Source organism: Periophthalmus magnuspinnatus, chromosome 15 (genome assembly GCF_009829125.3).
Source record: "Periophthalmus magnuspinnatus isolate fPerMag1 chromosome 15, fPerMag1.2.pri, whole genome shotgun sequence".
Classification (NCBI taxonomy): Eukaryota; Metazoa; Chordata; class Actinopteri; order Gobiiformes; family Gobiidae; genus Periophthalmus; species Periophthalmus magnuspinnatus.
In genome coordinates, this window is record NC_047140.1 from 16,031,413 (window position 1) to 16,049,190 (window position 17,778).

Below are 17,778 nucleotides of genomic sequence, written 5' to 3' on the forward strand. Positions count from 1 at the left end.
ATGCTGTCCACTCTTGGATTTCGTGGGAGAAAACGCCCCAGACCAGTGGAGTTATTTCCGAATGGATGTAGTAGTAGTACGAGTAGTGGTAGTAAAAATATGAAGTTTGGAGATATCAGACTTTATTTAGTGGAGAAGAAGATGGGAAGGAGCAGGAGGAGTTTTCTGACCAAACTGGCAGTGACAAAGGGCTTCATAGTGGAAGAAGTACTCTGGTGAGAAAAAACGATGTTTTTCCTATCCAATAGTTAATAATGTTATTGTTGAACATTCAAAAGCTTGCTTGTATTAAGATATCAATAGTCTATACGGCAGGCAAAAAGTTGTTCTGGTTTTGTGACGTTGTTGAATAAATTAGCAAATTACCTTTTCTCTAAATGATAAAATTAGATGATGTTTAATAGTCCTGTTTGTGAATGTTGAATTTTTGTGAAAATTTGATTTTCTAGATACAAAACAAACAAACAAACAAACAAAACAAAAAACAGGCAGCAGTAGCTAATTTGGTGGAGACACCTTGCCCGCTTTGCATAGATACATTCACTGTGTGTGGATAGGTGGATGGTTGCTTGATGTAAAGAGCTCAAGTGCCCAGTAAGGGGGGCAAAAATGATTATGAATATAGAGATCTTGTTTTTTTTTTTTTTTATCACTATGCTGTTAATGAGACAATATTTTAGTAATCACTCCAAAATGTTATAAGATGCTCTTGTGAGTTGTAGGTAGTTACTGATAGTGATACTGAAGTATACTGTATACCAATTACGAGATAAACCCATAATGTTATAGTAATATTCTTCGTTTCCTGCATTTTTCATCAGTATATCCTGAACTCTCTAAAAACTCTAAACTATTGTACTCAACTAAAAACGACATTCTTTGCTTTTAAGTATTATAAATGCAAATAGTTTTAGTCCATTTTTGAAGTTATAACCTTGAGATCTTCAGAGCACACTCCTCCAGCCCGTGCCCGTGTATGAGGCCCTGTCAGAGTTTGTCTAAGTGTCTAAACGTGCTTGCTCAAAGATGGCAGCATTCCCAGAAACACAGCTTGAGCTCCTGTCGTTACACTTGTCTGATACAAAAGTCTGAACCAGCCAGAGGAAGTGGAGCTTGCCAAGGACCTAACCAAAAGTAAAGCGAGGAGGAAACAAGGGTGGATACGGCTAAGTCTCATGTTTGAAATACAACCTCGGGACTGTAAAGTGGCATAATGTGGAGCACTGACACCTCACAACAAGATGGTCCCAGGTTCAAATCCCAGACCGTATAGGGCCTTAGAGTTCTCATATGCTATGTGTATGCTCAGCAGGGTGTTGCCAGTAAAAAAAATTTGTTAAAGCTCCCCAAAATGATATTGTTAATGCAGCAATTTGTGAAAAGAAGTGAGTTATTGATACACCTGGAAATATGGACTGGACTTAATAAAACCAAGCTAAGGGATGATATATTGCACTTATATATCTAAAGGCAGCATGTTAGCTAGCACTCAGTTTCAACTCAAGGATTTTGCATGTTATTTTGGTTTTTAAGTGAGTTTTGTGAGGTACTTCTCCAGCTAAGGTAGTCCTGACCAAGTCTAGATCAAGCTCTCGAGATGGGTCCACCTGCCCACTGCTCTTGACACGTTGTCCCAGTTGCATTGAAGGATGGGTCAAATGAGGAGGACTAATTTTTCCATCAATCTCGTGGCACAAAGGAAAATTGAGTGAAATGTCTTGCCTAACTACAACGTAACATTGCTTGAAATAAACTCAAACCTCAGCTGTCAATGCAAATAACCAACTTTGTGCTGTCTCTGAGCTGTTTTAAAGAAAAACTCTCCTCGCTTTCATTGACCATGCATGGATCCACACATCGACATGTTTACTCGTCTGATGGATTACCCTCTCTCCCAAATGCTGTCAGAGCGTTCAGACTTTTACTGTGATCATAATTTAAGTGTAATTTACAGTAAAAGCGTCCGCCCAGAGTCTGCGGCTGAGTGCGGACTGACAGCCTGTTTGGCGAGGCGAAGAAGCCAATCTCCTCAGGTCAATTTAATCATAATTTAATAACCTTATTTTACATATTTCAACATTAACATCAGCTCTGTAAAACCTCTCCATGCTCAAATAGAAACTAGACTAATTAAACAGTCACAAGTTTACTTCAAGTCCATGATCTTTGCTCCCAGAGTTTCAAAAAGTAACCTGAACTTAACTGAACTGAACAAAAGTCTATGTTGGGTAAGATTAAAATACATGTACAAACACAAAAGGAGAGATTTGACTTTCATTCAACTTTAAACTTCTCTATCTTCATGAACAGGTGTTGCCAGGCCTAGTCACATGTGGGCATGAGACGATATTGAAATTTGCTCTCACGATTACCATGGCTAAAATAATTACAATTAATGATTATATCACGATAATTATTAAAGTTGCTGACGGTTTAAAAATGTTATGGATATGAATAAATATAATTATTATATTCTGAATAGGTTCCATATTTTAACTTTTATAGTACTGTACTTTGTTATCAGTGAAGATAACAATGATCTAGAAGAGATTATCAGGGAGAAGTAAGTTTTTTCTGCACATTCTGGTGAAATAATAGCAAGTATCTTTATTGGCGATTAACATGATTATATAAAATGTGCGATTACTGTCAACCCTTTTTATCACGATAAAATAATGTTTATCGTCCCATCCCTAGTTACAGGTCATATCTGTGGCACAGCAACCTCACTTTAAGGGTATTTTCCATTAAAAAAGCACCTGTTGACTATTTAAAAGATAGGTCTAATAGTGTACAGTGGAACATTTGAGGCAAGCAATAACATCTTCATGGAGACAAGCAGGCAGAAAGTTACATTGATGAAACAAATTGAGTTAATATGACTGAGATTCAGGAGCAGGACCACGCCTCAACCTCCTCCTGCTCCTTTCCAACAAACTACAGCTCACCCCTTACTCCCACCCCGTGTCTCTTGTTCAGCCTGAAGACCTCACCATCTACAGAGAAGGGGGGTGGTCCTGCATCGGCTGGGCTAATCGCCTGAGAGAGAGCCCCCATCTTGATTCCCTACTCAGCCTCCACATCTTTTCATATCATCATTAAATATCTTTATTGTATTCATGGTAAAGAAGGAGCTGAGTCAAAAGGCAAAGCTCTCGATTTACCAGTCAATCTATGTTCCTACCCTCACCTATGGTCATGAGCTCTGGGTAATGAACGAAAGGACAAGATCACGGATACAGCCGGTCGAAATGAGTTTCCTCCGCAGGGTGGGTGGGCGCTCCCTTAGAGAGAGGGTGAGGAGCTCAGTCACACAGGAGGAGTTTGGAGTAGAGCCGCTGCTCCTCCACATCGAGAGAAGCCAGCTGAGGTGTCTGGGGCATCTGTTCCTCCTGGACGCCTCCCTATGGAGGAGGCCCCGAGGACGACCCAGGACATGTTGGATGGACTATGTCTCTCAGCTGGCCTGGGAATGCCTCTGGATCCTCCTGGAAAAGCTGGAGGAAGTGTGCGTGGAGCGGGAAGTCTGGGCCTCCCTGCTGAAACTGCTGCCTCCACGATTTGGCCCCGGATAAAGCGGAAAAAAATTGATGGATGGTATTCTATTGTTCTGGCATGTTCCTTGTTAGTGAAACCAAGATACAATGATGACGTATTAATGTATTTGACTGATTAATAGTTGCCATCTTGAATATTCATTACTTTTCCTTCTTCTCACACCTGAAAACACAGGCACAGCTGTTGGGAGCATTTGTCTGACCATGTCCACTGTGCAGAGTTGGATCAGTTTCACCAGTGATTTGGCCAATTAGTTCTAACCTGGCTCTGAGCGAGGACATCCTTTAAGCAGTCGTTCCATCCATTTACCATCAACAGGAGAGGAGAGAGAAGAGAGAGGAGAGAGAGTGGCAGGGAAGGGAGAGAGATGGGAGAGGGGCAGAAGAGGGGAGAGAGAAGGAGAAATAGCAGGATCGGAATGAAAGAGGGATGAGCAAGGGCATAGGCAGGGGTGGCTAAGGAGAAAAAGAGAGGAGCAAGGAGAGAGATAGAGGATATACTTTGGATGGGGGCAGAGGAAGGGAGAGAGATAGAGAAAGCTGAAGAGAGAGAGAGAGAGAGAGGGACAGTAAAAGAAAGAGGGGGTTGAGAGGGGAGAAGAAGAGAAAGATAATAAAGGGCAGGATGAGGCAGAGAGAACAAGGGTGAATGAGGAAGAAGAGAAATGAAGAAAGGGAAGGGAAAGAAATGAAAGGGAGAGGATTAAATGAAGACGGGGATGAAAAGGAGCAGAGGGGTAAAGAGAAATGGGGTAATAGAAAACAAGAGAGGGACGTGAGAACAGAGAGAGAGAATGAAGAGAGGGATTGAGGGAAAGAGGGACGTGAGAACCGAGAGAGAGTGGATAGAGAGGGATAGAGGGAAAAGAGGTATGTGAAAATGGAGAGAGGGATAGAGGGAAAAGAGGGATGTGAGAACGGACAGAGAGGAGAGGGATAGAGGGAAAAGAGAGTGATGTGAGAAAGGAGAGAGAGGAGAGAGGGATAGAGGGAAAAGGGCGGGAGGAGAGCCCAGGGTGATTATCCACGCCTGGACACTCAGATTGGGTTTGGGAGCATTGGCTAGAAGGAGTGTGGAGTTTACTATGTCCCGGTGGAGCACTAGGAGGCGCTGTGGTTGAATGGTTTCACTGTGAAAACATGAGGAATGTGCCAGAGATGGTCCCAAAGCAGGATCACAATATGGAGGCCTTAAAGGAAACTGGAAATGTTGGATGTCCTTCAAAAACGTAAAAAAAAACAAAAAAACAAGCAGTGCAGACTTTAACTGTCAATTATCATATAATAAAAATAATAACACAATTTCAATTGTGAATTAATCAACAAGATTTTTTATTATTTTTTTTTTTTAATAAAAAAAAATAAAAATATTCGGTCACAAGCTCTAGTAATTAGACTGTAAGCATTATGAGCTGCAAACCATGTGTCTCTTCCAGCTTACTAAGTATTTGTATTGATTTATGAGTCTTGTATTGTATTGTCCCACATTTGAAATTTGTAAATCTAACAAAAATGTATTACTATCCACATTTTTTATACATTTACACAATTTTGAAAGGAAATAAATATACAATATTCTAATTAGTTAATCTTGGGTGACCATGTGCTATAAGAAAAAGTAACCGATTTAATAGAGCTTTTCCTCTTTTCCAAAAAAGCCTTAGGACCTTTGGCCAATTTATGTCCAGTAAAAGACAAGTCATTCTGCTCATCCTCCAGTTTAAAATGCATTTGCTCTGTTAAATGGATTTCTATTAAATTTGTGTGCCTAAAATGACAAATTCTCATTTTCTGTTCAATTTGTTGCTGCTTTCTGAAGCTGAAAATCTGCCTCTGTTGTTTTCTCTGAATGTGATTGTGAATGTGATCTGAAGTAATTGAAATTGATTGACTGTTGTAATTGTTTTTAAACTTGAAAGTGAATACAGATTGAAAAAAACATTTGAGAAAGTTCTGGTTTTAGTGGTTAGTGGCCAAAATTGCAAAGCTGTTACATACTATGTCTTTAAGTTTAAAATGAATGAATAAATGTATAATTGTATTTATATATTTCTTGTGTTCATGCAGTGATGAAGTAACCCACGTGATCTCTGAGAACAACGATGCTGCCTCCTTGTGGGTGTGGTTAAAGGGGCAGGGCCTGAAGAATTTACCCATGATGCACGTGGTGGACATCAGCTGGTTCACGGAGAGCATGAAGGAGGGCCAACCTGTCGCCATGGAGACTAGACACCTCATCCAGGTTTGATACACACTGTTATTAAGTCAAATATTGTGTGTATATTTTAATAATTATAATACATTCAGGTTATATTTTGGGACACTACATTAGATTATTAACTTGTTGTGGTAAGCTATTTTATTGTAGCCATACTTACCCTGAGGCTTTCTGATAGAGATATGGCCAGTTCGGTGAAGTGTAGTGTGTTTAAGTACAATGGCGTTATTTTTACCAGTAATGAGTAATTCCTCTGCTGTAATGCTGTTATAGTTACTGTCAGTGTTCGGCTCGTTAATTTACTGAGTCTCAGCAGCAGTCACAGATCAGACTCAGTTCTCTCGTCTCATTCAGAGGAGCTGCAAAGTTTTCTTTGTTTTGGGAAGTAAGAAAGCAAGAGAGGAGGGATTAGAGACAATGACTGACTAAAAGACATCAACTGTAAAGTTGTCAGAAGCAGTGTTACGCGGCTGTAAAGACTGTCCTGACATTTCAATGGTTTAGTGCTGACACGTGGTCGAATACATGCTGTTTAAGCACAAATATGCCGATTCTTGTGGATTTCATTACATCGTTGTTTGGCGACTCAAACAGACGTCTACAGTGGGAGAGACACATGTGTTTGACAGATCGCTAAAAAGACTTCAGTGATGCGATAATGGACACATCCCTCTGCTACTTAATGAAAGTGCAGCTAATTTAATATCTTGCAGTTCACCTCTGGTTTTACAAGTGTATAAGCACTGTCATGTAGCATGCACATTTGTTATGTTCTGATATCTGTGCTGTTGGGTTTACTAGGTTTAAATCATAGTTGGGGTTTGCATGTGGTGAGGTAAATCCCTGCAACCTACACTAATCTAATAAGGTTAAGTTACTTGGTTTTGAAATAAATCTTCAAAATCTTTCCACCCACATACTTTGCTACCAGGTCAAAGCATGTGGGTGGCAGCCTTTTAGCAAGTGCTGACCTAGGAGCGTGAGGCCCCAGAGTGGCCCATCCTAAGGCAGGTGAGCTCAAGGAGGTGAGTCCAGAAACTTTTTTAGCCCAACTTGTCTTTGGCTGTGAAGTAGGTCTTATTTATAGTTGCCAACATGGATATTACTTTTTGAAGGATATTGCCCAAGTCAAATAGGACAGAGCTGCCAACTCAGACAGAGACAACTATCTCTGTCACAAAAGTTGCATTGCATGCATTTAACTTTTCTGGTATAGGAGCTGAACTGTTACACAATATTGCATTAAACTGATCTATCTTGCTTTTATTCAGTTATTCTTATTCAAGTGTTTTTATTTGTAACTTGGCTTGGTAGAGTTACATGCCTGTCCTGATGAAGATAAGTTTAATGCAGTACTGTAGAACATTCCAGGCCAAACAATAACATCTCCTTGGAGATAAGCAGGTTTCAGAGCCTTCACCAGAAAACTACATAGTGCACCTTTAATTTGATGTGTATTTGCTCTGATTAATATTACATTTAATCACATAAGATACAACAAATCCAAGTAATTTATTTTATACTTATTTTTTGGGGGAAAGTCCTTTAATAGAGTGACATTTCCCCCACTATAGAAACGTCATCTCCAAACACGCTATATTGTAAAAGAAATGGTTGCAGTCAGGCGTGATGACTTATACATCTATCCAGAGGAGAAAATGCGTTTTTCCCCTATACCCCCCATATACACACAGCACAGGAGCATGAAATAAAGGCATCAACGTGCGCTCAAAGCCACATATATGTACTCTGTGTGGTGGATTACTCTGTCAACTCTCTTCACCCTCTGGATCCAAAACAAATAAATATGTCTGCTGGTTTAAATGGACTGTCTCTGGTTTCTGCTCCCTCTGATGGAAATGTAGAGATAGAGGGAAGGCTTCAGTATTCAGACTGACAGACTGTGACCGTGACTTTAACTCTGAATGGGAATAGGGCTTTTCTTGTTTATTTTCTCCTATATGCTGTAGGGTTGTCAAAAGTATAAAAAATCTGACCCTAATCGATCCTAAAACTATTGAAACTAGATATTAATTTGAGCAGGTATCAATGCAGAAGAAACTAAAACAAAATAAAACATTCAATATGACTTTTCTGCATAGAACCTTGACTTCTCCTTATTTGTACAAACAGCAAGGTAAACTCAAAGCACTTTTGGACTCCTCACAATTTATATTTAAAGATACACTGTAACTTTTCTGATAAGGGCTCCATAACTTTCTTGTCTCCAGTGCATTGTTACTGCTTTGCCTGGAGATGTTCCACAGTGTATCATTAAACTTGTCTAGCTTGCGTGCGTTCAAATATAAGTGCTTTATTGCTAAAAAAAAACAAAACAAAAAAACTTGGTCACCTCTCCATGGATCTGACCTGTAAGTTGCCCCGCTAATGCCATATCTGCCTGTTCCCATAAAGATAAATTTATGTCTGTGGGAGTTTCCAGGTACAGAAATAAAATCTCCATGGAGACAAGTGGGTTACAGACTCTATCACAAATGTTACAAATTACTCCTTAATCGTATACCATAAAAAATATAAGAACTCATGGAAAAAGTGTATTTATCTAAAGCCTTTTATTTTTGCATGCTTCAGTAGTCTTTTGTACTGGTATTTAAAATATTGTTAGTCGGACCACCCTTAGCCCTTTCTCATGTCTTAAAATGCATCTTCACCACGCTCTCCTATACTCCATAGTCTAATGACAGCCTGCTGACTTATATTGACCCATCCCCCCGAGAAACCAGCAGCCCACCTCTGCTCTGTTTGTGCTGTTTTTGATCCAATCTGGCAACACGCTCTTTCATTTCTGCACACGCCGCTCCCTTCCTCAATTCCTGACAATTGTTTTTTATGACTGATAAATCCATTCAAAGCGCTCCCATGTGGAGATAAAGCATTCCCGATCAGTCCGCTCTGTCTATGCATCCGCCTCAAGCTTTCCTCAATAACATGGAAAAGAAATGCGTTTTAGAGTCATAAATATTCTAAGAAAGTATTAAAGGCAGTGGAATGTAATATTTTCCATTAGTCTGGCGCAGGGGCACAATGCTTTTAGACTGTTTTGAAAAGGTTAAAGCAAAGTCTTTCACTATTGCATGAAAAAGAAGTGAGGAGACCAATAGATTTTAATAATGTTTTGGAATATTCTGTTTCGTTGAGGTGGCAGTGGAGTAGTGGGTAAGTGCTTGCTCAATAACTGGAGGTTTGCTGGTTTGAACTGACACTTAGTAACCAGAAAATTGTCACTTAATATTGTCAATCCCAGTTCAAAAATACACTGTTTTATGGCAATTTGCACCTAGTATTATAATAAATTTTAAAAGTGCACTGTGTAATTTTTCTGAAGGAGTTCATCACCTGCTTGATGTTATTGGTTTAACTGAACTGCCCTGAGCAATAAACAAACCTGCAATTTAACAAATGCACCATAGGTATTGCTGTAACATGTACCGTGTAATATTTCATGGAGACTCGCAGGTGGCAAAATTACAATTAAATGTAGCTTAAGATAGTCATTAGCCAGTGTATTTTCGGCCTAGGATGACAGCGGCTGGGTAAGTCAAAAATCGATGTTCAATACCAGCTCACTGCATGTGTCCTGCATTAGACACTTCATCCACCTTGCTTGTGTGAATGTGAAATATGAAAGACTGATTGGTAAACCTAACTGAGAAATCCTTTAGAAATATAACTGTATTCGTTTTTGTGGAAATAGGTTTTGCAGATAAATACTTCTGACAAGTGCCTGAGATGCTGTCAGTGTTAAGTGAAAGTAAGTGAGCCGTCTCCACCGCAGCCTTGCTCTTTGTAACCTTTGACCTCCCTGTTCTGTGGGCTGTGGACTTCATTACTGGGTCTAAATGGACTGGCTCAGGACAGACACTTACAGGCACTGAATGTACAGAGTATGTGAAGGAACTAAAAGGTTATAGAAGAAAGAGAGGGACAAAGAGACAGGGGGGGAGAAAGAAAGAAAGGAAAGATAAAGTGAGAAAGGGACAGAGAGAGAGGAGTGAGGTGGACCACATTAGCCCCGTTTCCATTGCTTTTGAGCAGATCGGAATGTCTCCAATGTCTGAAGTGAACCGTCCCGCTCCATTTGAGGGGTCCGAAGTAGTCCCTGAAGGGTACTAGCTCCCAGAGGGAGCCAGTGTGATACAGATCGCTTTAGCTAAGGCGTGGCTACACAAGAAATGAGATTATTGGACAAGAGAGAACTAAGATGACAAAAAGCAGATATAAACATAAAGTAATATTTCACCAAACACTGACTTGATGCTGTATTTCCATGCAGCTTTACATGCTGAGCTGATATGTGTCAACAGCTGTTTCCTCTAGAGAAAAAAATTAAAAAAAAATTTATAGTAAAACTCAAACCACACAAGTATAAAATTTAAAGCAGACACATGTTTAAAGAAAACCCAGGCAAAATTATCTTTTTTACCTGGATTTCAGCAAGTTTCTCCTGTAAGAAGATAGTAGTCAACTCTACCACAGACATTTGTGTCAGCAAGTAAGTCTTCAAATTTTAGCCTCATAGGCGATGTATAATTCTTTTTTATTGTATGGTAATTTAATTCAATGTAGTAGACTTTACGCTAGTGGGTAAGGAGACAGAGTACCAATAATTAACACGTAAGAGCCGGGGCAAGCTAAGTCTTTCCCTGTCCAGCCCTCTTTCCTCCTGCTCTTTTCAGGTAGGTGCTGTGTGAGCTCAATAACTTTAAATATATTTTAGAATTATATTTTGGATAAATTTGTGATGTTAATAAAGACAACAGTAAGTGTGCAGAGGCATTTCGTTCATATACTAATGAGCCATGAAGTCTTTTTTTCATTTTCAGAAGCACTACACTCCTAGAAGGAAACAGAAGATGTGGCTAAAAACATTACTACACATGAAAGTGAAGATATAAAGATGAATGATGGCCACTAGAACTTCTTTGTGGATCTTAGGGAGGCCATAGATACAAGGAATGGAATCACCAGGATAGAGTCTGTAATACAGCTGTCTATCAATGGCTTCCTCCTTCTCCAACTTCTGCAAGCAGTCTATGATTTTTAGTTTAGGCTACTACAGGACCAAAGGAATCAGAGCGACAGGAGGAAAAGGGATGGACTCAGCCATCCTGGAAACAGGGAATACTGCGTGAAGAATTTGTCAGACCGTGACCTTACCCAGTCAGAGAGAGAGATACTTTCCAAAGGACTGAACTTCTCTGTAACTTCCAATCAAAGAAGGAGTACCCCTCAGACCCATTATATGTAATGTTGATTCTATCACATACAATGTGGCCAAACATCTGAAGACCATCCTGACTCCTCTGGTGGGCGACATGGAGCACCATATTGAAAACACAGCTGAATTTGTCAGCAAAATCAAGCATCTTCAATTTGATTCAGATGAGACCATGGTTTCATTTGATGTGACCTCTCTTTTCACTTGTATCCCCACATCAGTAGCGGTGGAGGCAGCAAAGAGGAGGCTACTGCAGGATACTAAACTAGAAGAGAGAACTAAACTCACACCGGACCAAATCTGCAAAATGCTGGAAATTTGTCTCAGTACCACATATTTCCAGTTTAGAGGAAACTTCTACAGGCAAATCCACGGCTATGCCATGGGCTCACCTGTCTCTCCTATCATGGCCATTTTATACATGGAACAATTTGAACAGGAGGCTTTGGCCTCATTTCCAGGTACGCCCCCCACACATTGGTTTCGATATGTGGATGACAACTGGACCAAAATCAAAATTCAGGATCTGGAGCCTTTTACTGCACATATTAATGCTGTGGATCCTAACATCAAGTTCACAGGAGAAGAAGCCAAGGAGAACAAACTGGCCTTTTTAGATTGTGCAGTAACAATAGGAGAGGACAGGCGACTCCAGGTAGAAGTTTACAGGAAGCCTACACATACGGACCAATACCTGCTGTTTGATTCACACCATCCACTGCAGCACAAACTCGGAGTGCTCCGGACACTACACCACAGAGCTCAAGTGGTGCCTACAAACACAGAGGGAAAAGTAAAGGAGGAGCAACATGTGGATCTCTCTGCTTGTGGATATCCAAAATGGGCCTTCAATAGATCTAAGAGAGCTAAAAAACAGGACAACAGGGAATCTGAACCTAGAAGGAGAGGTGTTACCATCCCTTACACTGCGGGTGTGTCTGAAAAGCTTCAGAGAATCTTCAGACAATATGAGATTCCTGTCTTTTTCAAACCCACAAACACTTTAAGGCAAAAATTGGTTCACCCTGAGGACAAAACTCAGCCATAAACAAAGTAATGTAGTCTACTCCATTCAGTGTAGTGAAGAGTGCAGTGAGCATTACATTGGAGAAACTAAACAGCTGCTCCATAAGAGGATGTACCAACACCGGCGGGAGAGTTCTTCTGGACCCCAGTCCACCGTGCATCTCCATCTTAAAGCCACTAACCACTCCTTTGAAGATAGTGAAGTTCAGATCTTAGCCAGAGAAAAGAAATGGTTTGAGATGGGAGTTAAAGAAGCAATTTTTGTTAGGAAAGAGAATCCTTCCTTAAACAGAAATGGGGGCCTGAGACATAATCTCTCCCCCATCTACAACTCCAACCTCAGACCCAGAACAAAGAGAACAATAGCAGGGTCGTTAAGGGCTGAATAGGGTAGTTTCAGCTGAAACTGGAGACAATAGCTGTTTACAGTTTCAGTGTAGTTAGCCCCTCCCCTCAGTTAGATTTAAAAGGAAGTGGCCACCAGCATTCTGACCAGAACTGAAGAAGTGGCTTAGATGAGCAGTGAAACGTCTTCACTCCTACAAGATTTGTCCAGTTGACAGATTCAACTTCGTTGTTTGCTATGGATCAGACCTGGACGACTGAGGGTCTACACAGACTTTTTCAAATACAGTTTATTTTGGATACATTTTTCATTTCAATTTCAGAAACAGCCATTATGGTAATGCTTTTGACTCTATGTCTATTATGTTTCTTCACAATAAGGGTTATTTGAGGCACAGTAAATTGGATGATAGCAGTAGATTTGTAAAGCTGTGGAGCAGACAGTGTAACAGCTACAGATGGAACATGCTTTAAGGAGAGGGTTGTTAGCCTGTTAGCCCTGGGCACTGCCATCATCAAAATAACTTCTGCTTATTAGGTAATCCAGTCTGAGAAAAGTCATACACTAAGATTAGGTGTGAAATTACTTCAATTCAGACCATAATTTTGATTTTAAAGGTGCACTATGTAACTTTTCTGCTTTAGGGTCAGGCCCCTGCATGTCTGTACGGTGACAGATATGTTTAAAGCCATACTGTGAAATCTGCCAGCCAAAGCACCAACACCTCTATGGAGACAAGCAGGTAGCAGACCTTCCACTAAAAAAATTACAAAGTGCACCTTTAAAATTTGTTTAAAAAAAACAACAAAAAAACAAACAAAAAAAAGGAACGGAAAGGGGAATGTAAGGACTGTGTAGGGTTGGTAATAAATAAACAGTTTTATACCATTTTAACTAATGCATATTTTCTTCTGCTATGCATTTTTGTTACACATTTGTAAACTTTAATGTGTCAAAAATACTGAAGGAATCTGTGTGAATTTATATCAAAATAATGCATTTATTATTTGTTGTCTGTTTAAAGGACATTGAGATGAAGACTTGTCCACAATCCTCTCCTGAGTCCCCTGTGTCTCCATACGCCTGCCAGAGACGGACCACAATAGAAAACAAAAACAAGATATTCACGGTGAGGAAGAATTTTACTCACACATAAGATTCATTTAAAAAATCCTCCAAATGCTCTGTCTGTTTGGATATGGGAACATGTTAGGTTAGGTTAAGCTGCTTTATTAGTACCCGTAGGCAAATTTGTTTTGCAGTTTGAGAATGCTGGTCCCACATTTCTCTTTTCATTCATTCACATTATAAAGAAATACATAAAAAACACATTTGTCACATGCAAAATAAATACAATTTTTATAATGTGATGTGCCAACTCCAGAAAATTACAAACTTTATCATTAAAATAGAACATTTTTGCGCAAAACTGACTCAAGTGAGCTTTAATGCTGTTTCTCCTGAAAAACATACCTCAGTTGTGTTTTGTTTCATTCACGTCTTATTCATGTTTGATTAATCCTGGATTATTAGGCTATCTGCATCTCCAAAGCTCAAAATGCTCTGTTCCACCTTACGATGTCATGAAATGATAGTTTTCAAGTTAATAGCCACCTTTTACCTTTTGTTCAATAGAGATTGGGAATTACAGGGCTGAAATTATCCAAAAGATTCTAGTGAAGGTGTGTGGAGTTTAAAAACACAGTGGAGAACTTCCTGTATTACCACATGACATCACAAGGTGGAACAAAAATGTTTTCTGTTTGGGAGAACTCAGTCTAAATATGCAGGATTTGTGTGTTAAACATGTGTGAATGAAACAAAACATAACTTCAGTTATGTTTTTGATGAGGAAACGTCAGAAAATAACGCATATGTGCCCTTTAATATCTTCAAATGGACATGAAAAAGTTTGCAGTATAGAAGCCCTTTAGCTTCTGTTGAGCTCATCCCTATTTTCAGACATTCTCTCATCTGTTCTGGTCTAATTGGACGCCTCTTGCTCTCGCCCCTGTCCCAAATCACATTAACCTGCAGATTACCACCTTGTGCACAGCCTTATAGGTTCAGAGGGACAGCAGCAGACGAGAGGCTGATCCTGGCTCCGTCCTGTCCAGACTCCCCCAGGCTCCAAACCATTCCCCCAGAACCGCCCCACCATGTGCTCTGCTCCACGAACCGCAGGGGGCTGTGGGGTCGCCATCTGGTGGTCAGGGAGAGGCGGGGCAGCAGTTAGATAAATGTGGCTTCAAATAGGGGAGTTGAGAAATGGGGAAAAACATATTTGTAGAGAAAAAAATTGGAAGAATGCAGCGATAGTATACATTTAATATATAATGCAGTACTGATTGTGGTTAGCACTCCTGCTGTGAAGGAGGTTGTGGTTTTGATTCTCTGGCAGGGTGGGAGGGCTGCAAGATATATTGCAACATAACTGAAATCCCATATTGAATTGTCGCAATAAGCAAATGGTCAAAACTCCAATGATTTGAGTTACATAATTTCCTCTGAAAACATAACAAACTATGTGCAAAAACTTCTAATCCTAGTTAAGGCCTCTACAAACATGTTTTAATTGCATTGGATTCATGTATTATTTTAACAGTTTTGACAGATATTCTTTCAAAAACCTCTAGACATGTTCGATATAAAAACATTGAACTGATTCCAACTAATAAACATACATCTAATCACAATGCTTGTCAGAAAAAAGTAAATTAATTAGAGTTAGGACATGCCTTCTACTGGACAGGTCATTTACGTGTTGACTTTACATGTTCTGCTTTTATGAAATTTTCCTAATAAATATATCAAATAGTATATTAGCGAATGGCCCAATTTTTATAGTGCAATATTCTGTTTGTAGTTTAAAAATGACACATGATTTTTATTTTTGTTCAGTGACCTGTTAAAAAAGTCTATTAGCCTATTAAAAAATGAAGTTACCTTGTTCCTAATTGAGGTCATCCATCAAGCACTTTCCGAATCTTTTCTTACTAATTGTTTTTCATATTGTCTCGGTCACCAGAGCAAAGTCAATTTAGAGACGCCATCTTGTGTCTGGAACAGTTAGCGATGTTCTCCACTTTTATGACACTTTGATAAAGGAATCAAGAGCAGAGTAATTGGTCATAAAGCCTTTGACAGTAATTCATAATTAAAACACCAATTAAACTGAGCCCGATTGGAGCCAGACTGAGGGCTGTGTTTGAGAGGGTCAAGTAGGACAAGTTTTAATAGAGACATGTTTGACTCTATTCCCTGTTATTATTGTGTTTTGTTCCAGTCACACATTTTAGTTCTGATCTTGCATAATTAGACCATCCCCGTAAGTTCAAAACACGTAATGCCACCTCTTGACATCATCTGGTGGTGGATCCAGAATTGCTCATCTGTGTTTTTAAGGGAAAACACACTTTTATGAGTAAAAAAAACAACATCATAACAGTGTTCCCTCAATGATAGTGTACTAAAAGTTAGATTGATTCATGTATGTTCGAATAATCCTAAAAATGTCTGTTTTCTTCTACCCCCATCCTACTTTTTTACATTTTGTCAAGTTTCTGAGAGTTTTGATTAAAAAAAAAACCCTCAAGATTCATTCCTGCTGAAAATGTCTCAATACATACTTTAATTATAATCAAACTACTATATATCCAGATATGAAAATTACATATAAATGATTAAATCGTTACATAAAGACCTACTAATGAATATGTCGCCCTAGAACACCTCCTTAATTCTTAATATCCAGATTATGCATTGACCCAAGTGGCTTTAGACTTCCAGGTTGGAGAGACATATATTGTAACTTAATGAATAGTGGGTGGATCTGTGCGTGCTAAGTTTGCATTTATCCGCTCCTGGGGCCAATTAAACATCCAATAAATCTCCCTTATTGAATATCATTAGTTTTAAGAGTAGTCCCTGCACAGAAAGAGCAGCACTCAAGCGTAGGCCTACATCTATAAAACATCTCCAGTATATCTCCATGAAGCACTCCCTGGATAATGTGTTTGGCAGAGAATAAAGAATCCAAAGTCATAGATGTGAGTTATGGCTTCCGTCCATATGTAAAACTGTGGGAGGGATTGTATATGAAATGTTAATGACGACTCAAGACATCTGCTTTGTAAAACTTATTTTCCAAGACGTTTTGCTAATTTCCCTGGAAAGAAAAGAAGCAGTTTGCAGCATTGAATTATTTGATAGAAATGATGGAGTTGTGTAGCTGATGTTAATGCCATTGTGGATTGTTGAGTGCGGAATATTATTAATGCATTAGACTCATACAATGCTGCCTGAAACTCAGAGTTGGTTTACATTGTATTATTTGGGCCTGGGAATTGCAAGGTTTCTCCAAATTCGATACGATACACAATATGGTTCACAATACAATAATAATACAATTAAGAGATATAACACTAAATCACATATAATTATAATTTGCACATTTTAAATCGCATTATTCATCTAAAACAACTTAATAAAAGAAACAAGTCTGCTGACTTCTTAGAAAACTATAGTGCTCAGTGGGAGCTGACATCGGCGCAAACGTAATCACAACAAAGAGCCGTGGAGATATCGGCCTCTGCCATGTGTAGCTGCAGATCACACTAGCGAAAAATAAAATTACAAATTACATATTTGGATTTTGATTCTGACTGCGAGTATCATAGTAACCAAAGTGCCAATCTGGAGCGAGGCTGTTGGTTTAGCAGGAGCGGGTGTTTAGCAGTGCAGTCAATCAAACCTGTTGCTAATGCTAGTGGGAAAGAAGGCACCTAATTTGCCTGTTATTAATATTCATATCTTGATTTACAGACAAAATAGTGAAATAAAAATACCAGGATCATGTAGAGCAGGTTAATACGAACATTTTAAGACCAAAATGATGACGCTCACTGCAGCAGTTACGGAGAGAGGGGCCGCAGCTTTTCAGTGTAAAGTGAATTGGAGCCAGAGTCCATGGTCCATATTTGGACCATGGACTCTGGGAGGGGGGAGAACTGAAAGGGGGCGGGGGCAGATAAAGAGAGCATGTAAAAGAGGAAGGGACACAAAGCGAGAGAGAAAGAAGGAGGAAAGGGGCAGTTGGAAGAGAGGTGGGGGAAAAGAGTGGGTGAGAAAGAGATAAAGGGAGACAGGGTGAGAGAGAGGAGCGAGGGAGAAACAGAGCGAGGGAAAGAGAGAAGGTTGAAAGGGGAAGGGAGAGAGAAATGAGGCGAGGTGTACAGAGAGGTGAGAGTGAGGAGGAATGTGGAGAGAGGTGTGAGCGAAAGAAAGGTGAGAGAAAGAGAGAAAAAGGTTGGTGGGGCAGTGAGAGAGAAAGACAGGGAGAGACAGAGAGGGAGATGGGGGTTAGACAGATTCAGAGGGGAGGGAGGGGCTG

The 17,778-nt window shown here is 39.7% G+C and overlaps 1 protein-coding gene across 1 annotated transcript in view; it reads left to right on the forward strand.

Annotated features, from left to right (window-relative positions):
* The window catches only part of dntt (deoxynucleotidyltransferase, terminal), a 116,086-nt gene continuing 98,308 nt past the window's right edge, over positions 1–17,778 (forward strand). Inside the window, exons 1-3 of the mRNA XM_033979790.2 lie at positions 1–215; positions 5,625–5,799; positions 13,411–13,515. Of these exons, the coding sequence (XP_033835681.2) occupies positions 1–215; positions 5,625–5,799; positions 13,411–13,515 (495 nt within the window). The remainder of the gene's footprint in view (positions 216–5,624; positions 5,800–13,410; positions 13,516–17,778) is intronic.